Raw genomic sequence first — 20,721 nt, 5'->3', positions numbered from 1 at the left:
AGGAAAGCAGATCTCAAACTGTTACAAAATCGCATTATTACTGTTATTTACGGAATTATTATATAACAGTTAATTATTCAAATGTAAGTGTCATCTCCCAAGCAAAGAGTGGCTAGATGCACATAACCATAATATTTTATACAATGATTTAAAGCTATTCATAGCTATCATAGCTGCACATTTACTCCAGTGAATGCATACTATTGTTTGTGAGCAGTATATACACAGACTCTGAATAAAAATAAATACAGTCACCAAAGAGATGGTGCGCTATGAGCTGTGCGTAGAATATGTGTGATTTACAACCTAACATTTCAGTATACGTTTGCTGCATAAACGACATTGCATTTCACCTACAAATATTGTCGAAGCAGAGGTGCAGAAAAAGAAAGCTGCCCTCCCCCATCCAAACAATCAATAATCAAACAAGCTTGCCAATTGATCAAAGCACTGTTGCTATGGAGATGCAACAAGCACTAATCTATCAATAACCCCTCATTCCAATTACATTTGTTTAGACAATAAGCAGGATGCACGGTGTGCTAAAAGGACACTTGGCGCTATAACCTTAATATCAGATTTGTAAATATCTGTGTAAAAAAGCTAAGAATGTGATTTTGTCTTGTTATTTCCGAGACCTTTCGCTCTTTTACGCTCTTTTTAAATAATCTGACTGTTGCCTGCGAAAATTGACAATTATGACAATTATGGTAAAAGTTACCTCATAAATAGACTGACTTTCACGTTGGTTGATAAAATGGCAAGGGAAAATTCCTGCAAATTCTAGGTAAAGTGTTAATTATTTATTAAATCATTAAAGTGATTAAATAAAATGATTTTTCTTTTACTGTGAACTAAATAACAGTCAAATGATTAAATTGTGAATACTGCAAAGAAAACATGTTCTTCTTCAGGTTATGACAATTCAATTTCACTTCAATTTTAGTTTTATATGGCGCCTTTATTTGCATTCAATCAAAGCAGCTGTCTCAAGTCACAACATAATTTTTACATTTTGTGTTATTCCATATTGATGAGTTTACAAGTATAAATTATGTTAATAAAGGCATTTGAATGGTTGCCAAATGAGTAAAATGAAGGATGATGGTAAAAGCATAAATCAAGGAGTGCAAATGATGAAGAATCAGATCATCTCATTCTCGTGGTGACTGCAAACCAGGTATAGTGCATAGAATGTTTTCCTGACTACATTTCCTGACAACATTTGTTTCTAATATGTAATCCCCTGGGATCGAACACGTGGCCTTGGCGTTGCTAGTGAGTAATATAAATAAAAATAAGGAGTCAAAATCACATTCTAAGTCACAGGAAAGGACTAATAATTTAATTTTCAGTTGTACATACATGCATTATTTGAGAAACACATCAGATTCTTTGAGTCTTTGCACAGAAGTCGACAGGACTTCCCCCAAGTGATCAAAGTTGGCATTACTGTTGAATGCATAGAGACTAAACTGATTTGACATCAATTTCTATATGTGCAATACCTGTCAAAAGTTGAAGGTCACTGACTAATTTTTTAAACAACCATCTTTAGGTTCAATGGGTTTTTATACGTCAACCACGTTGTTAGACTTGGTTAACAGTGACGTTCGTTGTAGTCATCACTTGCATGCTAACCATGAGGTGTGTGTGTTTGTGGTCTTGGATGAATCCTCGTGAAGCTTTGAAGCTTTTTAGACAAGTGGTTCACAAATGGGTTAATTTACCGAGGCTTCATTTGCTCACAATGCCACCTGGCGGCCAAAGAGTATAAAACAAGCAGTTACATTACAGATGTGCCTGATGTGGGTTCTGTGTTATTTTGTGCCAGTTAAGGCTTACAAATAACGGTGAAGAAAAAAGACTTTTCCACGTAGACTTACTTATTTATATGAATATAATGTGTTTTTTTATGGTGGTATCTAATGATTGTATAACATAACTCTGTAAGAAGCTTGAAATGAAAGGGGCTGTCAAATATGTATAAATCAATTATTTGGCAATATTATTATTCTAAAACTGTAAACTCTTTGGGTTAAACTGGGCAGAGGGCAGTGGATGTAGGCCTACTTGTGTATCTTGGTTTATATAGCTGTTAAAATATCGCGGCAAGATTCCAACCGATTACTGAACGAAAGCGATGTTTCAGACATGTGACGTCATTGATCTAAAGCGATTCGAGCCTCGATATGCGCTTCATTGAAAGCTTCAAGGCTTCAATTCAATTCAATTCAATTTCATATGATTTATTTTTATTTATTTGGAGAAAAAGAACTGGAAAAAACAGGTCTTAACAAGAGAAAAGATTATCTGCTTTTTAAAAACAGAAACCGCAAAAGTTTAAGCAAAACAAAACATGTTTGTATGTTAAATGAATTTTTTAATAACCCAGATTTTTACAAATGAGTTTATTAACATCCTCTCAGTCTTTAAAGGTTTACTGAAAGTGGTTAAAATATATAGCTATTTGTTAACAGCACAATATAAGACTAAATAAATGAATCTGACTCTTTTGAACCTTTACATGCTTCATTTTACATATGTGCAGTGTGTCCGAAATTCCTTTGCGCAGTATTTTGCTTCCACCTGTAGCATGTAGCATCCTTCTCATGTAGCCAGAGTAGAGAACAAAGAAGTGAAGAGTGAAGTTGCTTTCAGCCAATAGAAAATACAACAATTTTGGTGTTATTTCTGATTCTCATTGGGTGGGCAGACGTTTAGGTGGGTTCAGCCCACCCCTGCCTATGCCTAGAGCCGACACCAACATGTACAACACCAACTAATTTTGTAACTTTGACGTATTAACATAGTTATTCATGGTATTTTGAAGAGTTATCTTGTTGGGTGGAGTTGTTGAATGTCATCAAATGTCAATGAAACCTTTTGTCAAATTTGGGTCAACAGACACTTTTCTACAATACAGTATCTACTGACAATTGCAAACAGTTAACAAACCTTTTAAAAGGAAAGAAAATAATTAGCATTGCTGCTTTTTTTAGACATTTATAGCAAAACACAATCATTTGCAATTAATATTAAATGCATTATGCGTCATGACAGTTTGCAATAATGAAGTAAAGTGCTATAAAAATAGGCCTACACTTCATTTCTAAATGAAGTTAGATTTCAATAAAGAGAGAATGTCACGTTGTGGAAGGTAAAGGATAAGAAGTGGATGTACTGTAGACGATTCACTGTAAAATCTAATTGTTGTCCTCACTTACAAATGGTTTGTTAACTTTACTCAGTTTTCAAAATGTATAAATTTTACTAGTTTTTATTCAGTTACGGTTACTTGCAGGGGAAATGAAACAACTTACTTTTCGCTTTAAGTATATTTTACTCAAATCAAGCAAGTAGTGGCAAGACAAGCAATTACTTTACTACACCAGCGAGAGGCAGTGGAGAGCAGAGGTTCTCTGTGAGCAGAAAAGAGTAGCGGCAACAAGGAACAGAGCATGCGCAGTAAATAAGTTTGGAACTTGTGCCGAGGTTTTGCAGAAGCTGAGGCGGACGTGGACCGCTAAATTATTTCTGAAGAAATAAAAGGTAAGTTGTAAAGCAATTTATAATTGTCCGTGTGTGTATTTTTGACTAGTGAAGTGCATGTGAACTATTATTTACATTTTTGATAAAAGTGACTTGACTGACATGACTCTAAAAATCATGTTCTGGAAAGTCCATATTTGTCCATTTACGTTGCCTAAAAAGTATTCTAATTTTACAAATGTGAAATGATATAATTATGTTTTACCACGTGCTGACACTGAAAATGCATATTTTTGTTGCATGTCGATCATTTACAACATGAAAGTTCATAAATTGTTGTTATTTATGCTAATCAATACAGTGAAATATGTGAAAAATGGTCTGTTAATTCGTTTCTCAGTTTTAAAACAAAAACGATTTATCCGAAGGTAACGTTCAGTACAGTAAAATTGGTAAAGCATGCAGGTATCAGTAATCTATTTGCTACAACACTACATGAACTAACTTTTTACTAATGTATTATTTGTCTTTTTAGGAGTCTTGTGGCACCTGCCAGAGAGCCCCTCAATGCTGCTTCATTGACACAAGCCTAAGTATACTGGAGGTGAGGATATTTCAGCAGTTTTACACAGAAGCAGAACAGTTTTTTACAGTGTTCACGATCTTGTACTTTATTTGCATTTACATGAGAGACTTCCCCTTTCTTACAATTTTCAACATTCTTTAGTAAAACGGCTAGCTTTGTGTGATGAAAACACCTCTCCCCGTCAATTTTGTTCACTTTTATGATCACTTAAGGTCATAAAGCACATTAGCTCCAGGTTGGTAGTCCAGGCATAGCAGTTATTGTTAACTTCTTGGTTCGGAGTCATACTGTTTTTAGCTGATCATGCTTATCAGCTTATTCATAGTTGTAATATTGTTTTAATGTTTTATGCAGGCGTTGATGACGTACCTCTATTTCCAAATCTTCTCTGTCTAGAGCCGATGTCTACTGCCATCGTTGTTGAGGGAAGTATTGTAATGGACTTTTTGTTTGGGGTGTCAAATGCTTTAAATTTGCGTTATCCAAATACCATGAAGAACACTTTCAATTGTATTTAAAGAGTTATGCTTGGCTTGGGACAGAACAAGCTGCCACCAGACTGCAATCTCTTAAAAATATCTTGAGTTGAGGAAAAAAAGTATGCGTTAAAGAGTGAGAATGTTTGGCATTAGTTCTTACCTGTTTATGGCAATGGATTCAGTTTTTAAATTTTTATTAAAAAGGCTAGTTCACCCAAAATGAAAATTGTCATCATTTACTCACACTCTAGTTTTGCAAAAAAAGGAAGATATTGGGAACAACATTATCTATTTTCAGTTCTTGGACATTATTCACTACCATATAGAAAACATTCTGAATTTCTACTATGGTAGTGAATGATATCCTGGAACTGAAAATAGCTAACATCCCTCCAAATATCATTGGTGTTCAACAGAACAAGTAATTTATACAAATTTGGAACAACTTGGGGGTTGCACTTGTCAACCTGTTGGTTGTTTAGTCTGCAAGTCTGGTCATAATAGTTTAATGATCAGCAAGTCTGTACATTTAAAGGTCAATGATGTATATTGTACTTATACTTTTATGTTTTTAAAACAGCAAACAATTTGGCTGTCAATGTTTTACAAAATAAAACAAATCTAAATTGAATATTGAACCGTGTCACTTATTTATGTTTCATTATACATGTGATTATTGTAATGTTTGATTCATAATGGATGTTAGAATCACTTAAGTTTTTGAAGTAACAGTTACTTGATTGTTTTAAGGCAATCGGTTTGCATGGTTTTATTTAGTAAATCAGACTATGGTTAAAGTAAATGCAACTGAAAAAATCTAAGTTGTTGGAAATGTCACCTTGAGTTAGCTGAACTTAAATAAACACAGTAAATCCAATGGAAATTCTTTAATTGGTAATAATAGTTCATTCTGAGTAGTCCACACTAAGTCAAGAGTACATCTGAATTAAAAAAATTAGTTACTTGAACTCAACAATTACCATTTCACTTTACTTGGTTTTTTTAAGGCAATCGGTTTGCATGCTTTTTTTAAGTAAGGTTAACTAATTAGATTTTACAGTGTTGCTGTTAAACAAATGAATAAATGCATCAAGGAGAATACAGATTCACATATTGTTTATTCAAACGAATCCATAAATTGGCCTATTTCTGAAAATAAATCTCCAGCACATTGTTGACAGAGCCGAAATCCAACTGCGTTTATCTAAATGCAGTCTGTAGGGTCTATAGGGAAAGAAGCTTATAACACTGACCTAAATGTAACTGCAATAGAATTTGCGACCACCATGGGGTGCAATTTGCAGAGGAGTTTGTAAACGTGTTAAATTTCGTTTACATGCACTGCATGAGCATATTAACAACACAAATCATTATTTACAAACATTCGAATGAAATACAACATATATTTAGGATTTGCACATTAGGGGGCTATTGTTAATTTACATGAAGATATTAAAGCATTTACAAATTTTCAATATAATGTATTTTTATCCTGTGATAAAGGTCTGGCATTTGTCTGAAGCTCTCGCACAAACATCATTTTTCGGGTGCAGCTTCAAATGTTAAGCTTACAGAAAAATATCAAGGATCGAAACCTTTTCGTAGAATGACAGAAAGGGGATCAGAGAGATGTTGGCTGCTGAATGAGTTGCGGTGGCATCAGGCGCGTTTTCATTCAGCAGAGCCGCTATTCAGAGTCCAGTCCCGTTACCTCATTGACATTCAGTCCCAGCGAGAGAGACAGGGAGAGAGAGAGAGACAGACAGAAAGCAAGAAGACATTATCCAGAACAGAGAGAGAGAGAGAGAGAGAGAGAGAGAGAGAGAGCGATTGAAATGCACCAGCGGACACACAGATAGACAGAATAAGTGCGTTGAATCGCATCGGAATGAAGATTTGATACAGTTAGATGTGCGCGCAACAGTGAGGAGCGGCGCTAAACGGCACCAGTATGTTATGACCTGGATCTGTGTTGGGAGTTTGGGAAAGACAGGGTGAGGGGTGGAAGGGGGATTTAGTGCATTGCTAGGTCAAACAAACTACCCCCCACCATTGAAAGGGAAAGCAATTGGAGGAAAAGTGCATCGACTAGGAAAAAGAAAAACGGATTAAAACGGCAAAGAAACGATGAACGGAAAAAAGGTAAGAAATCATCACAACTGATGCGTCGCTGAATCCAATCGTATGCCTATTTTGGATTCATATTTACTCCTTATTTCGCTTTGAATGAATAACTAACATCTCTCAGCTCAACAAGTGTCTGCTGAAGTACACTTTTGCAATTGTATTTGTCCGTTCATGTGGTAAACCTTCTAGTAGTGGCACAACATTTTACATAAGATTATGCTGGATGTATCAAAGTAGTTTTAACTACTCATTTAAATGTGTTTTATGTCGATTTTCTTTTGCTACATGACAAAACATTGTGTATTATAATATTAAATGGTCATCATTTTTGTTAACATTACTTTAAATGTCTCTGCATTGCAATAAATTACTATTACTATTACTATATTTGGATGGGCACATTATTATTCACTATATCGATTAGTGGAATTAGTTAGGTAAAGAGTTGCTTTGTTTAGTGTTGGACAATAATATTGTTACAGTTTTAAACTGTATATCTTGACTAGATATCATAACTGTCATAAGGTGTAAGCAGTGAAAACAGTAGGATAGTTGAAAGGCTAACATGCAAATGTAGAAAAAAAACTAAAAGTGAAGACAAATCTCTCTTATAGATATGATATGATATAAATGTTAATAATATAAAAAATTTAATATTAACAGTTTGTCTTCTCAATTTTGCAATGTCACACCGTAGGACACATGTATGGTTTATTCATCAAGTATACCCATATTCCGGATTAGTGTGTCATGTTGACTGTAAAAATAATGATGTGTTTTTACATTAAAAAGGTTGCATTTTATTTGACCGTATACCGTCACAGTTACAGAGTATTTCGCCAGCAATATATTGATAATTGTAGGCTACAGTACTTGATAATTCGGTTCATGTACACAGTAGATACATGTAGACAGGGCTGTGAAATTGTGATAATGTATTTACTGATGAAAACGTTATATCAAGCAATATCAAGCAAAATGAAGTCAAATACATATCAATCTGAATTATCAACATCCCCCGCTAATATAGCAAATTTGTCAATATGAAGATATGTCAAAATGTGAAATATGTCAATGTGTTTAAATATTGTATTAGTCGATTTTATGTATGATATTATTATGTTAATCACGTAAATAAAATAATATGTTACAAGTGATATGGATATATCATAAATGTTTTTTTTATTTATAGGGTGGGGGGATAGGATCTCAGTCTATCAATCATACAGTATGGGTCAAATTCTTCCTACTCCTTTTTCTCCAATAACACATGCCTGAGAGCGGTGACCTAAAACACTGCTTTTTAGATATGAAACTCTATGTGATGGGTAATCCTGCCTGGAATGTTTTATTTTGGATTTTTCCAATGTTCTCAAATAAACATTGGAGAGCAATGTTTATTCAGCGCTTTGACTCTTGAGCTTGGGAAGCATTGTTCTCCTCCAGGGCAGAATGACCTGTCAGACTCAATTTCATAAACTAAAGACATGCAATAACAATGTCTTACGATGGCTTTGGCCTAAATCAGTACATGGTATCACAAGAGGTCTGTAATATAGGTACTTATTTTGAAACATCATGTCATTTTACCAAAATTATGACATTCATTTATTTAAAAACAAAAAAAGACTAAAGACAGGATTTACAACAATTATGCGCTAAAGAACAAATCTTGTTGAAGATTAAAAATCTGTAGGGTTTACTCTCTCTCTCTCTCTCTCTTTCTCTCTTTTCTACATATAGCTGTGCCTGCTGTGATTTCCTGAGGTGTGAGGTTTATACTGGACAGTGAGGTTTACTCTGAACCTGAAGCTAAAGAGAGAAAAGATGTCACGTTCAGATGAGGTCAACAAGATGACGGAGAATGTCTATAAGGTATGTCTGCTCGTACACAGCAGGGTACATCTATGTGCACAGATATAAATCATTCATTTGTATGTTCAAAGTATTTTATTATGTGATTGTTCTATATTCAGGGCATCCTGGACCAGTTTAACCCCAGTCTGAAGAACTTTGTCACAATGGGGAAACATTATGAAAAGGCTCTGACAGGTGAGACATCACTTAATGCACTGTAAAAAATATTCAGCTGCCTTATAAAGTGAATTTTATTTAAATTAAGTCAATTCAACGTAATTATGTTGAACTGACTCAAAAGATCAAGTTATAAAATAAGTCGATTTAAAAGCTCATTTATCTTAACTTTGTGGAAGAAGGAACATTTCTTTTTTCCAGTTAAAAGTGTTAACTGCATTTTGAAAACACATTCGTCCGTACAGACTTTTTAACCCCAAACGTATTAATGAAGGTTTGTAAAATAAAAAACGTAAACGTGGACACAATCTTTATACAGTGGATGTATCGATCTGAGAAAATCCTGAGTTTTATACAATCATTCTACGTAACTTCAAGAACATTCTGTGAAACTCTAACCTTGATCTTTATATTAACTTGATCCTCAAATAATATAAGATTAACTGTCACAGATTGAAACCAATGTTTAGGAAGCCTTTTGTCAATAAAATGGACACTTTCAGTATCTCTCATAATATAAATTAGTATTTGCCGCAATAACCACACATTACCTGTTTTGGTCATTTTCATGGCTATAAATTCTTTGGTGCTTCTCATCTCACAATAAGATTAAGAATCTTTAGTTTCCACGGACAACATTTTCCAAACTTGACACAATATCAGGGGACCTCACATTACACAAACATGTTAAACCAGTTTATATTCTTTTCTGTAGTGAATGAGATTCCTGAAGAGCTCTCATGTATGTTAATCAACACTTTTGCCTGCCAAACAACCATGTGTAGTAGACAGACTGCTGTAACATGCGGTTTCTCTCTCTCTCGGTCTGCTATACAGGAGTCACAATCGCAGCTAAAGGATACTTTGATGCACTGGTCAAACTGGGAGAACTGGCCAGTGACAGTCAGGGCTCAAAAGAGCTGGGTAAGTGAGCGCTACAGGAAATACAGTTAAAACAAGAGACTACAGAGGAAGAAAATGAAGAGGCAAGCCTGTACAATAAAATGGAGATGAAGAAACTAAAGGAAAGAGAGAGAGGGGTAAAGAGAGAGAGGTCTTTGTTAAAAGATTAACAACATCACATGATCACATTGTACTGCTGAAAACAGCGGGGGTGGAAGAGAGGGAGGAGGGAGGCAGAGAAGGAGAAGGAAAGATGCCAAGTTGCACACACAGTTGCTCTGTAGGGGATAAAGACTGCGAGATCCGCGGTCCAATAGAACCACAAACAAAACAGGCCACACATTTTCACCATTAATGAAACTCAGGAATGGGCAGACAAGGCCATGGGTATCACAACCGCTAAATGAATAAATCGTTTTCTTTATCTCTCGTCTGGAAGACTGTTTGTAATGAGACATGTTCTTTAGACATCACAGTTTATGACATTACAAATGAAGAGTCGGTAGCTTTATTGTCATTACAGATGTATGTAGTTTGTACAAGGAAATTAGGTTTCTTCTTCACAAGCGGTGCCACACGAGACTACGCAGGGCATAGGACTATACGTGATTAAATTATATTTAACAGACTTAAATTAACATTGAACATTACTGAAAAATATACGTACACTAACTACATAAAGTGCATCTAAATACCATAGAAACAGCATGAAACTAGCAACTCCTCATTTAAACTCTACGCAATAGAAACTGTGTTTGTGGTGTTTCTGATATGATATCTTTCCCTTCTCAGGTGACACGTTATTTCAGATGGCAGAGGTTCATAGACAGATCCAAGTCCAACTAGAGGATGTGGTGAGTACAGGAAAAATTTACGTGTTATAGAGAGAATGTACTAATGTCATGTCATTATCTTTTATTTATTTACGGTTAATAATGCGACACATACATGTCTTTAAATTATCTTCAGTTAAACAGCATCGAAGACCAAAGAGCAGCGTATCTACACTGATAAAATAACAGAATTTTACATTTTCTTTACTGTTTTTCCATGTATAATGTCAAAAAACTGTAAAAGGAAATCACATAATGAACGTTTGAAAAGTCTTGGTACCTGGATCCTCTATTTCCCAGTTCAATATTTTATATATTGTTAAAGTACATTAAGTAAACTTTTCAAAAGTCTAACAGGTGCTCATAATATGTGCCATTACAATGACCTTTTAGAAGGCAGAATTTACTCCTACAAATCTGTTTATTCTACCAATGGAAGATGGTTGAGAATGACGTTTCTCTTTGTCTGTCTGTGTGCAGCTGAAGCTGTTTCATTCAGAGCTGCTGTCTCAGCTGGAGCAGAAACTAGAGTTGGACATCAAATATCTCACTGTGAGTGTGAAATTCTCCTCTAGGATAAAATATTTCATCCATCAGCTTTCAACTTCATACCCAGAAGTCTTAGATTATGTAAAGCAATAATAAATGTATTTATATATTATTTTTGTGAATTGCATCTTATTAAACTATTCATGCCAAAAAATTCCAGTTGGGGAAACCAACACAAAACTACTAAATTCAGGAACTCTTTGGAAAAAAACTATTTCTCACGGACACAAATGTTTTGTAGAAGATGATGTGATAATTGACAACTTATAATCGAAAATAAATTCAGCAAAGAGATGAACGATCCAACAAAATCTCATGGCAAATCATAACTATTTGACGTGGTGGATTCACATCATACAAGTTCATTCGTAATCTGCAGCTCGGAAAACATCTGGTTGAACTATCACAATGGAGCCCTCAGATCGGTCCAGGAGAGCAGGACTTAGTTTATGGTGTGCAAAACAATATCCATGCAAAAAGATATTGTTATACTTAAATTGTTGTGTAAACATAAAACTGACTGTAAATCTTTCAAATGTTCGACAGAAGCATCACTTATGATGTAAGGAAATGCATGTGATTAATGAAACTTGTCGTTTCTAGGCGACGCTGAAGAAGTACCAGAGCGAGAGGAAGTCAAAGGTGGAGTCTATTGAGCGCTGCCAATCACAGCTCAAGAAGCTGCGGAGGAAGAGTCAAGCCAGTCGTCACCCCAATAAGTATGGAGACAGAGAGATGCAGGTACTTTCCTTTTACCCTTGGGAGCATTAGCTCTATACTGATCATTGATATGGGAATGAGGACTGACACACTGTTTGATGCACAAGATTTATTTTAAACTTTGGAAAGGAAGAAAAAGTACAAAATTTACCATCAGTTATAACCAGCAATGTTTTGTCATGTTTTGAATAATTTCTTTAAAATACAGTTTGAACGCGTCCAAAAGAAGTGATTCATTTATTCATAGATTAACGTCTTAAAAAGCAGAGGTTTATCAAAGGCTGAAATAATGAACAACGATCACTTTGGATTAAAAGCTAAATTGTATCGCTTGCCAATTCTTCCAGGGGAAAGGGTTCATTACTGTATGCTCTAATGTACTGCCAGTCATTCGTAGTCTGTGTGACTCATAAATGGTCAATTGAGCTCAGTTTGGAAGCCTGTTTTTTTGAGACCCAGTGCCCTACATACTAAAGCTGATTTGTTAAAGACTTATTATCCGTGCGGGAATAAGTGTTTGTTTATTTAAGCATGTGAATTCGTCTGGATGTGTTTTAGCTGAAGTCACTGTATACTCCAGGGCCGGATCTAAGCATTGGCAGACGTTGACTGACCCAACCAAACTTGTCTTTCTTACGCATTCAAGATGCAGTTCAGAGTTTAAAATAAAAATACTCAACATTACCATACAATGCTAAACTCAGTTACTACAGAATCTTTTATCTATTCTATTGTATTTGATGTTCAAATATCATCATGCTGTTATATCAAATGCTATCTATCTCCCGTTCCATTCCATCATTGTATTTATTTGTATCGGAATTTGCTTTGAGGCTGCATTTCTTACTGCAGTGTATTGCTGTGCTTTACGTTGTAATGGAGATATACAAATTTCCAAGATATTTTTCAATTTAATGGGATTTTGGTCTTTAGAATCGCAGCTCTGATTGACAGATGCATAGTGGGATTATTTACTTCACCACCCCCGCCCAAATGCCCCCCTAGACATTTTACAGCCCACCCTACCATAGCTGAGCAGAGCCCAATCTATCTTTGTTTGTGTAAACCTAATCTATGCTATCACGTGTGTTACTCTAAGCATGTGTGTTTTGGTCAGAAAGACTCAAAACAGTTAGTTTGAGACTAAGCAGATCTCCGGAGGAGCTGATTTGAGGCAGAGGAAGCTAGAGAGGGAGATAGATTGAGACAATAGGAGCATAGTTGTTAAAAACGTTCAGTCTAAAAAGGAAAGTTTCTTACTGCACTTACTTTTCTTACAAAGGTGCCATTGTATACTGTGCTAACTGTTGGCTCTTAAGGCAAACATAATGTTAGAGGCTTTGCATTTGTCAGTCACTTTGGATAAAAGCATCAAAAAAGGATAAATGTAAATGTATTTACTCGCTTACGGTCGACAATGGAACACGTATTGGTCTGGTAACAAATAGATTCATCAGACCTACGATTGCCCATTATGAAATGTAACCCAAACTAATATTATCCACTAAAGTGACATTTGAGCCAGAGGGCAGTTCTAAGTGTATTCGCTGACATCAAGCTTTTCGCACACCTCAGAACACATCAAGGCCAATTTTAAAAAGCCCTAGTTTCTAAAGACTATAGATACCCTTCACAGTATCTTTGTAAATCAATTGCAGATTCTTGGTTTCATATTTAAAATCTCCGATACAAAACACCATAATGAAAAAGTGGCATTGGATGTGGACCAATAGTGTTTAAGCTGATGTGAAACAGGCAGCTTTCGCGACCAATTGGAAAGAGCATTCGGCACACCAAATTCTCAGACCCAGTCTCCATGCTGCCACAAAAATAGTATTAAATTAGGAATGAGGCAGGGATGCTCCCTGCTGCGGGTAACACAAAATTATAACATCATTATTTGTAAGAAATGACAAAAAATAAGTAGTACAGTACAGTTTGTCTAGCAGCTGTGAAGTTGGTCTTTTGAAATGTAAGACTTATTTGTTGACCAGTCGTGTTCTGTGCAATAAATAGTAAAAGCTCTGAATTATTCTATTGTGTTTTATTGTTCCAGTATAGTAATGATAATACATGTACAATATTTACCATAATAATATGTTGATGTATAAAATATTTAATTGAATTGGTGTCTCTCACATCGACCCACGGCGACATTAAAATAGTCTAGATTAGTGTACAATGTTTAATTGAAATAATTGATTCTATGTAGTTTCCATTTCATTTATTTAACATATTTTATTTAGGGGGCATCCAAGTTATTTGACATATTTTAACATTTCTTAAAAGGAAACAACGCAATAGTTATATTTCCTGGTAATGGGTTACTTTTATAATTATGTAATTCAGTTACTAATTCAATTACTATTTGTGAGAAGTATCTATAACTTATAACTTTTGAAGTAATGTGCCCAACACTGGTTTTGACCAATCAGCATCCAGGAACAAAATAGGGACAGTAAAAACATTCTCTCTCTCTCTCTCTCTCTCTCTCTCTCTGTAACAGTATGTTGAGTTGATGAGTCGTCGGCAGGGGGAGTTGGATAGTCTTGTTGCCGTTGGTTACCGCTCTGCTTTGACAGAAGAAAGGCGCCGGTACTGCTTTCTGGTGGACCGTCAGTGTTCTGTCACCAAACTCCTCGCCAACTACCACTGCAAGGTAACACAACCACTATAAGCCAGCTGTACGTACTCATGCTGTACACAGACATAAACGACCAACAAACTACACACTCCAACTGTGAAATAAGAGCGTGAATAGATATCGTTGTTGTTTTAGAAATATAAAAAGTAAACTTTGGTTGGATAGGTGAGAGAGCTCTTGTCACAGAAGCTGTCGTCGTGGCAACAGTCATGCTCCCAGCCAACCAAACTACCGGAGCGAGCCCTGAACCTGTTGCGTCACACTGCCCCCCAGAGCTCTGGAGGAGCTGGACTAGCTGAGGTCCTGAGGAACGCTAAACTGGGAATCTCACAGTCTGGAGAGCAGGTGAGAAAATGCTGGCTTTGCAGACTGGTTTAGGTTTCAGGTGCTAATAATTGTCTAGTGAAGAAGGAACAAAGTATCATTTTATGTAACATCTAAGAAACCATTTTTAGTCTTCGTAATACAACATTCATGCGACACATTGTCAAAGCATCTATAAGCAGAAGACCCCAAATCATGTGAGTTTAAAAAAAAGTTTTTGTTGGGCTTGAAGCTGTGTGGGAAATTGGTCAGTTAAGGTCAATCTGTTTGGTGAAAAAAAAAATGTTTTTCACTTATTGATGCTTCACTTTGTTCTTCTCTCAGAGGTTGTCTGTACAGGAAGTCCCGCCTTTGTTAAACGGTGACGGCACCAATCGCTCTCAGCAGCAGCGGTCTGGCCCATCTGAAAGCCTCTCCCAGTCTCTCCCGGGCCTGTCTCCAAGCTCCTCCCCTCACCCGCAGCCCACCAGCAATGGCCACGCCCACTCCAGTGCTTCAGCCAGCCCCCAACAAGTTTCTATCCAGGGTGCAGTGAGCGTGACTGGCTTACACACCTCGCTATCATCTAACAGTTCCCTGCAGGGCCTCACTCCACCCCTGACAGCCCCTCATAGCCCACCACTACCCCACAGTGCACCTCTCTCCCGTGCCCTCACACCTGTGCCCTTCACACCCCTTCAAGGCGTGTCTAATTCACCCTGTGCTCTTAATGTGCCGAAGGGAGCAGATGTCTACTCTACCTCCACACTACCACTGCCCAGGAGACAGCCCAGCGAGGCTCGCACAGCATTCTTTGGTAAGCGCATCTTTTCTTTTGAGGGATTCTCATGAAGAAAAGTCTGCGTCATGTTTTATCGTACATTTACAGTTATTTTCGATTATAATATTTTTCTATTTGAAAATGTTTTGCATAAAATGAATCCTATTTCAGAACCATTCAAATGTTTCATGTATGTTGTGTCTTTCCATTCAATTCTTTCAATACATTGTGCATGTAAAGTAAACATTTTTTAATTAAGAAATGTCTCTATTTAAATTATTTTTGTAATACAATAATAAAAAAGATTTTTTCTCATTATATGCAGCATTGAGAAAGGGACAAATAGACTTTCAAGAATAGAAGAGAGGGGTCATAATGCAAAAATACAAATTCAAGAATGATTCTGTGCCGTCTTTCTTTTGATCCATTATCTGTTTCGCACATCCTCTTCTTTTCCGTCTTTGTTTAGGCTCTACTCTTCCTCGTGTGCTCCCTCTCTCTCCTCCAACTCGTGTGGAGGCTCTGTTCCCTCACTCACCTGACTCCTCAGAGGGAGAGAATGATGGAGATAGAGGAGGAGGTTCCTGTCTGCTCGCCTTCCTGCCTGGAGACACTCTCAGTCTGCTGATCAGTGAACCCAGGGACGGCTGGCACTACGGCCAGAACGAGCGAACCGGCCGGTATCTGCTCAACAATTATTTAAACATTAATACATCGAAAAAGCATTGATAAACAATCAGTCGTCATTTTACGGTGTTGTTCTAAACTTTCCTTCATAGAAAAGGCTGGTTTCCCTTCTCCTACACACAGCCTCACTCAAACATACCCGGACAACGAGATATCAGGTCTGTTTCACTCATTCAAAAAAACCCTACAAGCTTAAATGATAAGACATCGTTTCATAATTCCCTTCTTTTCTCGTGTCTCGTCAAATCAGTCCTCCTCCCCTGTCCAAGATGAACAGCACAAGCATGGGGCAGTTGGACAGGCTGCCCCCCGGTGGTCACCTTCATCAGGCCAGTCCTGACTCAGAAGAGGAGAGGAATGTCGTCTCTCAGCGTGTCAGCACCTTCAGGCCTCGCCCCTACAGCATGCTGAATCCTGAAACCACCAAGATGAATCCACGGCTTGCAGGACAACGCCTGAAGGACAGGGTCAGTGAAATAAACATCAGTCATCGTGGCATGCTTCTACCAGCAGTTAGACATCAGACTAAACTGTTTTGCTCCTCACAGGTATACACTGATTTCTCCTGCCCTCCTCCGTCCCCGACCAGGTACAGTTAGTCAGCTCTGATCAAAAGATGTTGCCATAAAAATGTTTTATGTCTGATGGATCAAATGTGAGAATTTACACCTTGCCTCTATGCAGGACCAATCCGTTCGCCCACATTCGACTGAGGAAGACAGTGACCAACGATCGCTCTGCTCCGGTTATACAGTAAAACCTTTATTAACCAGAGACATGTTGACTGTAACAAGACCACTAATGCCTTGCAGTGTCTATGTTGTTTCGAGATGACACCGTATTCCTTTTATTTTTGCAAATAGCATATTCTGAAAGTGTCCAGAATTAGAAAATGGGCTGTTTGCACAAGATGGTGCCGGTGAGCTTTTGCGTTGCCAGGTTCTGCAGACTAATTTCCGGTCATATAACACTATCAAGTTGTTTTGACTTAACAAAGTGCTTAGCAATGTAAAAAGGATCCGTCATATATATCGCTGATATGTTACTTCATTTTATTTAGAAAAACACCCATTTTTGCCGACCAGAATATCCCTCTTTTCCCATACGACCGACCCTGGCGTCCCAAAAGCTCACCGGCGCCTTCTTGTTAAACAAGCTGATGAAACCCCCTCTAATTAAAATCTACAGTAAATCTAATGAACGCATTAAATGTTATAAACTGAATATTTTAAGGCTATTGTTTTAATGTATTTAGTATTAAGTGCAGATGGAGATGGAGATGAAGAGCGGTGAAATGACTTTGTAACATGTCATTGATTTTATAATAATTCTCCAGTTTTTTCATTCGATGCATCGCACTGCACGATTTCAAAAGTTGGAAAGTAGAAAATGGAAACGATGCAGGAGAAAAACTATATTTTCGTCTTTAGTGTTTGTGGAGATGTCCTTGACTCATCAAGTGTTTTAGATTTACCCGCCAGGTACCTTCCAACGAATACAGAGACTGGACTGCCACCATTTTTTCATCTTAAGCAGTTGTGCTTGTTTGGTACCTTAGTCAGTATAACAAATGATTTCGTGTATACACATTTTCTATATTCATAAAGGAACGGTTCGCTCAAACACCCACCATTTACTGATTCAGATATTGCTGAATGGAAAAAGCTGTAGGATCTTTAAATTTGAACCTTTTGTTTTTCTTGGAAAATGGGTCGGCTCCAATAGCGAGGTGAGTAAATAATGACAGAGTTTCAATGGGTGGACTATTTTTTTTAATTGCTACATTCTTAAAAATAAAGGTTCTTAAAAGGTTCTTCACAGCAATGCCATAGAAGAGCCATTCAGTCAAAGGTTCTTTAAAGAACCATCTCTTACCTTTTTATAATCTGAAGAATAGTTTTTTGCCACGTTATGGAATCATTTAGGCATAAAGGTTGCTCTATGGCATCGAGATATTTCATCTACATGCTTTTGCAGGATCCTTTTTCTTGAAAGTTTTTTTTAGCCTGCGTAATTGTATAAAGACAAGGCATTTTAGAGCATTCTGGTAAAAGAAAGTTTACTGGTTGGTGCAATAAAAAGTAAGTAGGATATATGAGTGGTTGAATGGAAAAGTGAAGTACTGTTTTAACTACAGCATGGCTTCGGAAAGATGTTTGAGGAGGAAAGTATTGTGTCTGAAAGGCTCTCAGCTTTTTTCTCTTGTCCCCTTTACCTGTCTTAACTCTTCTAAATCTATAAAACTAAAGCTTGTAGTCTTGAGTCTCAGCACATGTAGGCAAGAGATGTGAATGCTGAGTGGGGCTGTTGTGTAGGGAGGGGAATCTGAAGGGCAGCAAAAAAAGCTCTTGAATGTTGAGATGTGATGGAGAATGTGACTGTGGTAAAGCACTGTAGCCGTAGGTATATAAAAAAAAATCCTCCTTACCCACCTTTTTGTGGGATTATTTCTGGGAGAATGCATTTATCAACTGTATACTTGTTTTCAAAAGAATTTGCATTTAAACTGCCATAGCTTTAATTATAATATTAATCCTCATGAAAGACATTGTCAGCTTTGATATCTTCCAATAAGTTGTATTTTTAATTTTCCAATTTTACAGAGATATTAAAGTCAGAAAAGCAGAAAGCTCTCCAGTCTATAATCAGAGCTTCTACATGTTTTTTGTGCAAAAGCTGATTTACGCACGTTAAGACAATTTCTAAAAGCATTGTTATTTGACCTTTTAGGAAAACATTAACTGATCAGTAATTTTCATTTGATAAGTGACCTAAATATACTGCAGAATCATAAATATTTCTTTAAATCCTAAAACTTTAAATGAAAGCAATTCCAGGTTTTCAGCGTAGTCTCTGACTAACTGTTTGTTATTGTATAATATTATGTCTATGTAATGTTGTTTACGTGAATTTGGTTTCCATTTTTATTGAACTTATCCTTATTTTCCCAGAGAACCCTGCAATGGAGCACTGGCTGATCTCATTGGCTTTCATTTGTCCAGTCACTAGCAGTTATATATTATACACTTCAAGTAGGAGTGTATAATCTGTCACTTCTCGTTTACTTTGTTTTTCACTATATTCTAATTAAACACTAAAGAGGCATGAAGTCAGCTGCAGGGTGCTCAGGGCAAAAGCACATAACTACTATATTTTTGGTTTTTTGCTCAGATGAGCATTGTATTTGTAGTCACTATGGATCATTCATATATTTTGTTACTCTTAAATGTTGTAACTTTGCTAATTGTATCTTCTTGAATCTCTTGTTCTAGACTCAATAAAGTTAATCTCTGCGGTCTCTGTTGTGTAGTTTTAACTCCAACAATTATGCGTGCAAAAAGCTAATAAGCAAAAAATACATTTACAAGGTAAATATTACTGGCGTTTATTGGTAAAAGAACATAACTATGACAGGTGCATTTTGTGATAAACAAAAAAATGTGATTGAAAAACAGGTTCTTAAATAAACAGCTTTTATTTAGACCAAGTGCAACTAGAAACAAAAACAGTTGGGTCATACTGTACAGGAATCCTTTAAAAGTTTTTCAGCCAATCCAAGTTTCTACCCTGTGGGTCACACGGGTGCACTGGAACATCCGGCATGTTTCCATCATCTCGCACTGGGACTGAGGGAGGAAACGTTTAAACAAGATGTAAATAAGATGTAACAGGACGAGTATCACACGACAGTTGCTTGAAAATTACAAGCAAAGTAGGATCATCTGAAATTGAATATGTAACATCTGGATAATATATGTATACCTGGATAATTGTACGGAACTGCTTGGTTCATCATTCCGGTGTACTTCGTCCAAGGACTCACAAGTGGCACAACGCAAGCTGAGAGGAAAACATTGTTTGTTTAGTTCACAAAGCAGAGATGCACTTGAAATATGCTGATGTCGAACGATCTACTGTAACAAACCCACCCAGCAATCCAATCCCACAGGCTGCTGTCACCACTGGCTCTTTATTCCATACATTCTTCAAAAACCTTCCGACTAAAGAAAGGAAAAATCTATTCAAGGAACATTTCTACAATTGCACACCAATGACACGAAAACATTGACATTCTTTGAGGTTTATGGATCACAGTGCATGGCATCTTTACAAAATTACGTGGAGGTGTTATGGTTCTGTACATAGTGTACTTCGAAAATCCATTGTACTTTTCTGGTACGATGTGCTGGTGCCCTTAGTTCCTTACAGGTGTAAACAACGGATTAAATTGATTAATAATTTCACTAAATATTGTTATATTATTTACACTTTGCCGTATCTAAATACGTAAGTTCAATACATTCAAAACAAACGATTGACTACCACAGGATCCCAAGGTCATCCCGGTATCTACGCGTTTAAAAGAAATAACTCTTCTCTAAATATATGCATTTCTATTTATCATCTGATATTTAAAAAATGTGTTGTCGCGAGAAGAAATCAAACCAAACCCGTGTGACACAAAGATCGAAAACAAGTAGCTAACACGCTTAATGTACTCACAGGCGGCCATGTTTGCGTCTGTAGTCCGACACTACTCAAGGATGGTGGGAATTGAGGTTCTACGGCAACCGTTGATGACG

General features: G+C 36.7%; 2 protein-coding genes across 2 annotated transcripts; one reads left to right on the top strand and one right to left on the bottom strand.

Moving 5' to 3' along the window:
* Window positions 1-6,158: 6,158 nt before the first annotated feature.
* LOC306902124 (BAR/IMD domain-containing adapter protein 2) lies at window positions 6,159-19,436 on the top strand. The gene is made up of 15 exons (XM_079470437.1): window positions 6,159-6,699; window positions 8,428-8,559; window positions 8,661-8,736; window positions 9,556-9,642; window positions 10,414-10,475; window positions 10,935-11,006; window positions 11,607-11,744; window positions 14,230-14,382; window positions 14,533-14,712; window positions 15,016-15,487; window positions 15,921-16,131; window positions 16,231-16,296; window positions 16,389-16,605; window positions 16,687-16,727; window positions 16,823-19,436. Exons 2-15 carry the CDS (start codon window positions 8,512-8,514, stop codon window positions 16,893-16,895), a joined length of 1,896 nt encoding a protein of 631 aa, XP_079326563.1. The 5' UTR covers window positions 6,159-6,699; window positions 8,428-8,511; the 3' UTR covers window positions 16,896-19,436.
* Window positions 19,437-19,501: 65 nt separating this feature from the next.
* On the bottom strand, window positions 19,502-20,672 carry ndufa3 (NADH:ubiquinone oxidoreductase subunit A3). Its single transcript, XM_079469944.1, has 4 exons — window positions 20,642-20,672; window positions 20,068-20,139; window positions 19,901-19,978; window positions 19,502-19,764 (listed from the first exon to the last, which is right to left on the bottom strand). The coding sequence occupies exons 1-4, from the start codon at window positions 20,649-20,651 to the stop codon at window positions 19,673-19,675; spliced, it is 252 nt and encodes an 83-aa protein (XP_079326070.1). The 5' UTR covers window positions 20,652-20,672; the 3' UTR covers window positions 19,502-19,672.
* Window positions 20,673-20,721: the final 49 nt, after the last annotated feature.

This window comes from Barbatula barbatula, assembly GCF_947034865.1.
Source record: "Barbatula barbatula genome assembly, chromosome: 12".
Classification (NCBI taxonomy): domain Eukaryota; kingdom Metazoa; phylum Chordata; class Actinopteri; order Cypriniformes; family Nemacheilidae; genus Barbatula; species Barbatula barbatula.
This window is presented reverse-complemented; position numbering and strand designations above follow the sequence as displayed.

Coding starts and splice junctions, on each gene's coding strand:
- ndufa3 (XM_079469944.1), bottom strand. Junction 19,979..20,067: donor CTGTGGGATTGGATTGCTGG/GTGGGTTTGTTA, acceptor TTTTCCTCTCAG/CTTGCGTTGTGCCACTTGTG. Junction 19,765..19,900: donor AGTTCCGTACAATTATCCAG/GTATACATATAT, acceptor TTCCTCCCTCAG/TCCCAGTGCGAGATGATGGA.
- LOC306902124 (XM_079470437.1), top strand. CDS start 8,512: ATGTCACGTTCAGATGAGGTCAACAAGATGACGGAGAATGTCTATAAG. Junction 9,643..10,413: donor TCAGGGCTCAAAAGAGCTGG/GTAAGTGAGCGC, acceptor TTCCCTTCTCAG/GTGACACGTTATTTCAGATG. Junction 16,297..16,388: donor CCCGGACAACGAGATATCAG/GTCTGTTTCACT, acceptor TCGTCAAATCAG/TCCTCCTCCCCTGTCCAAGA.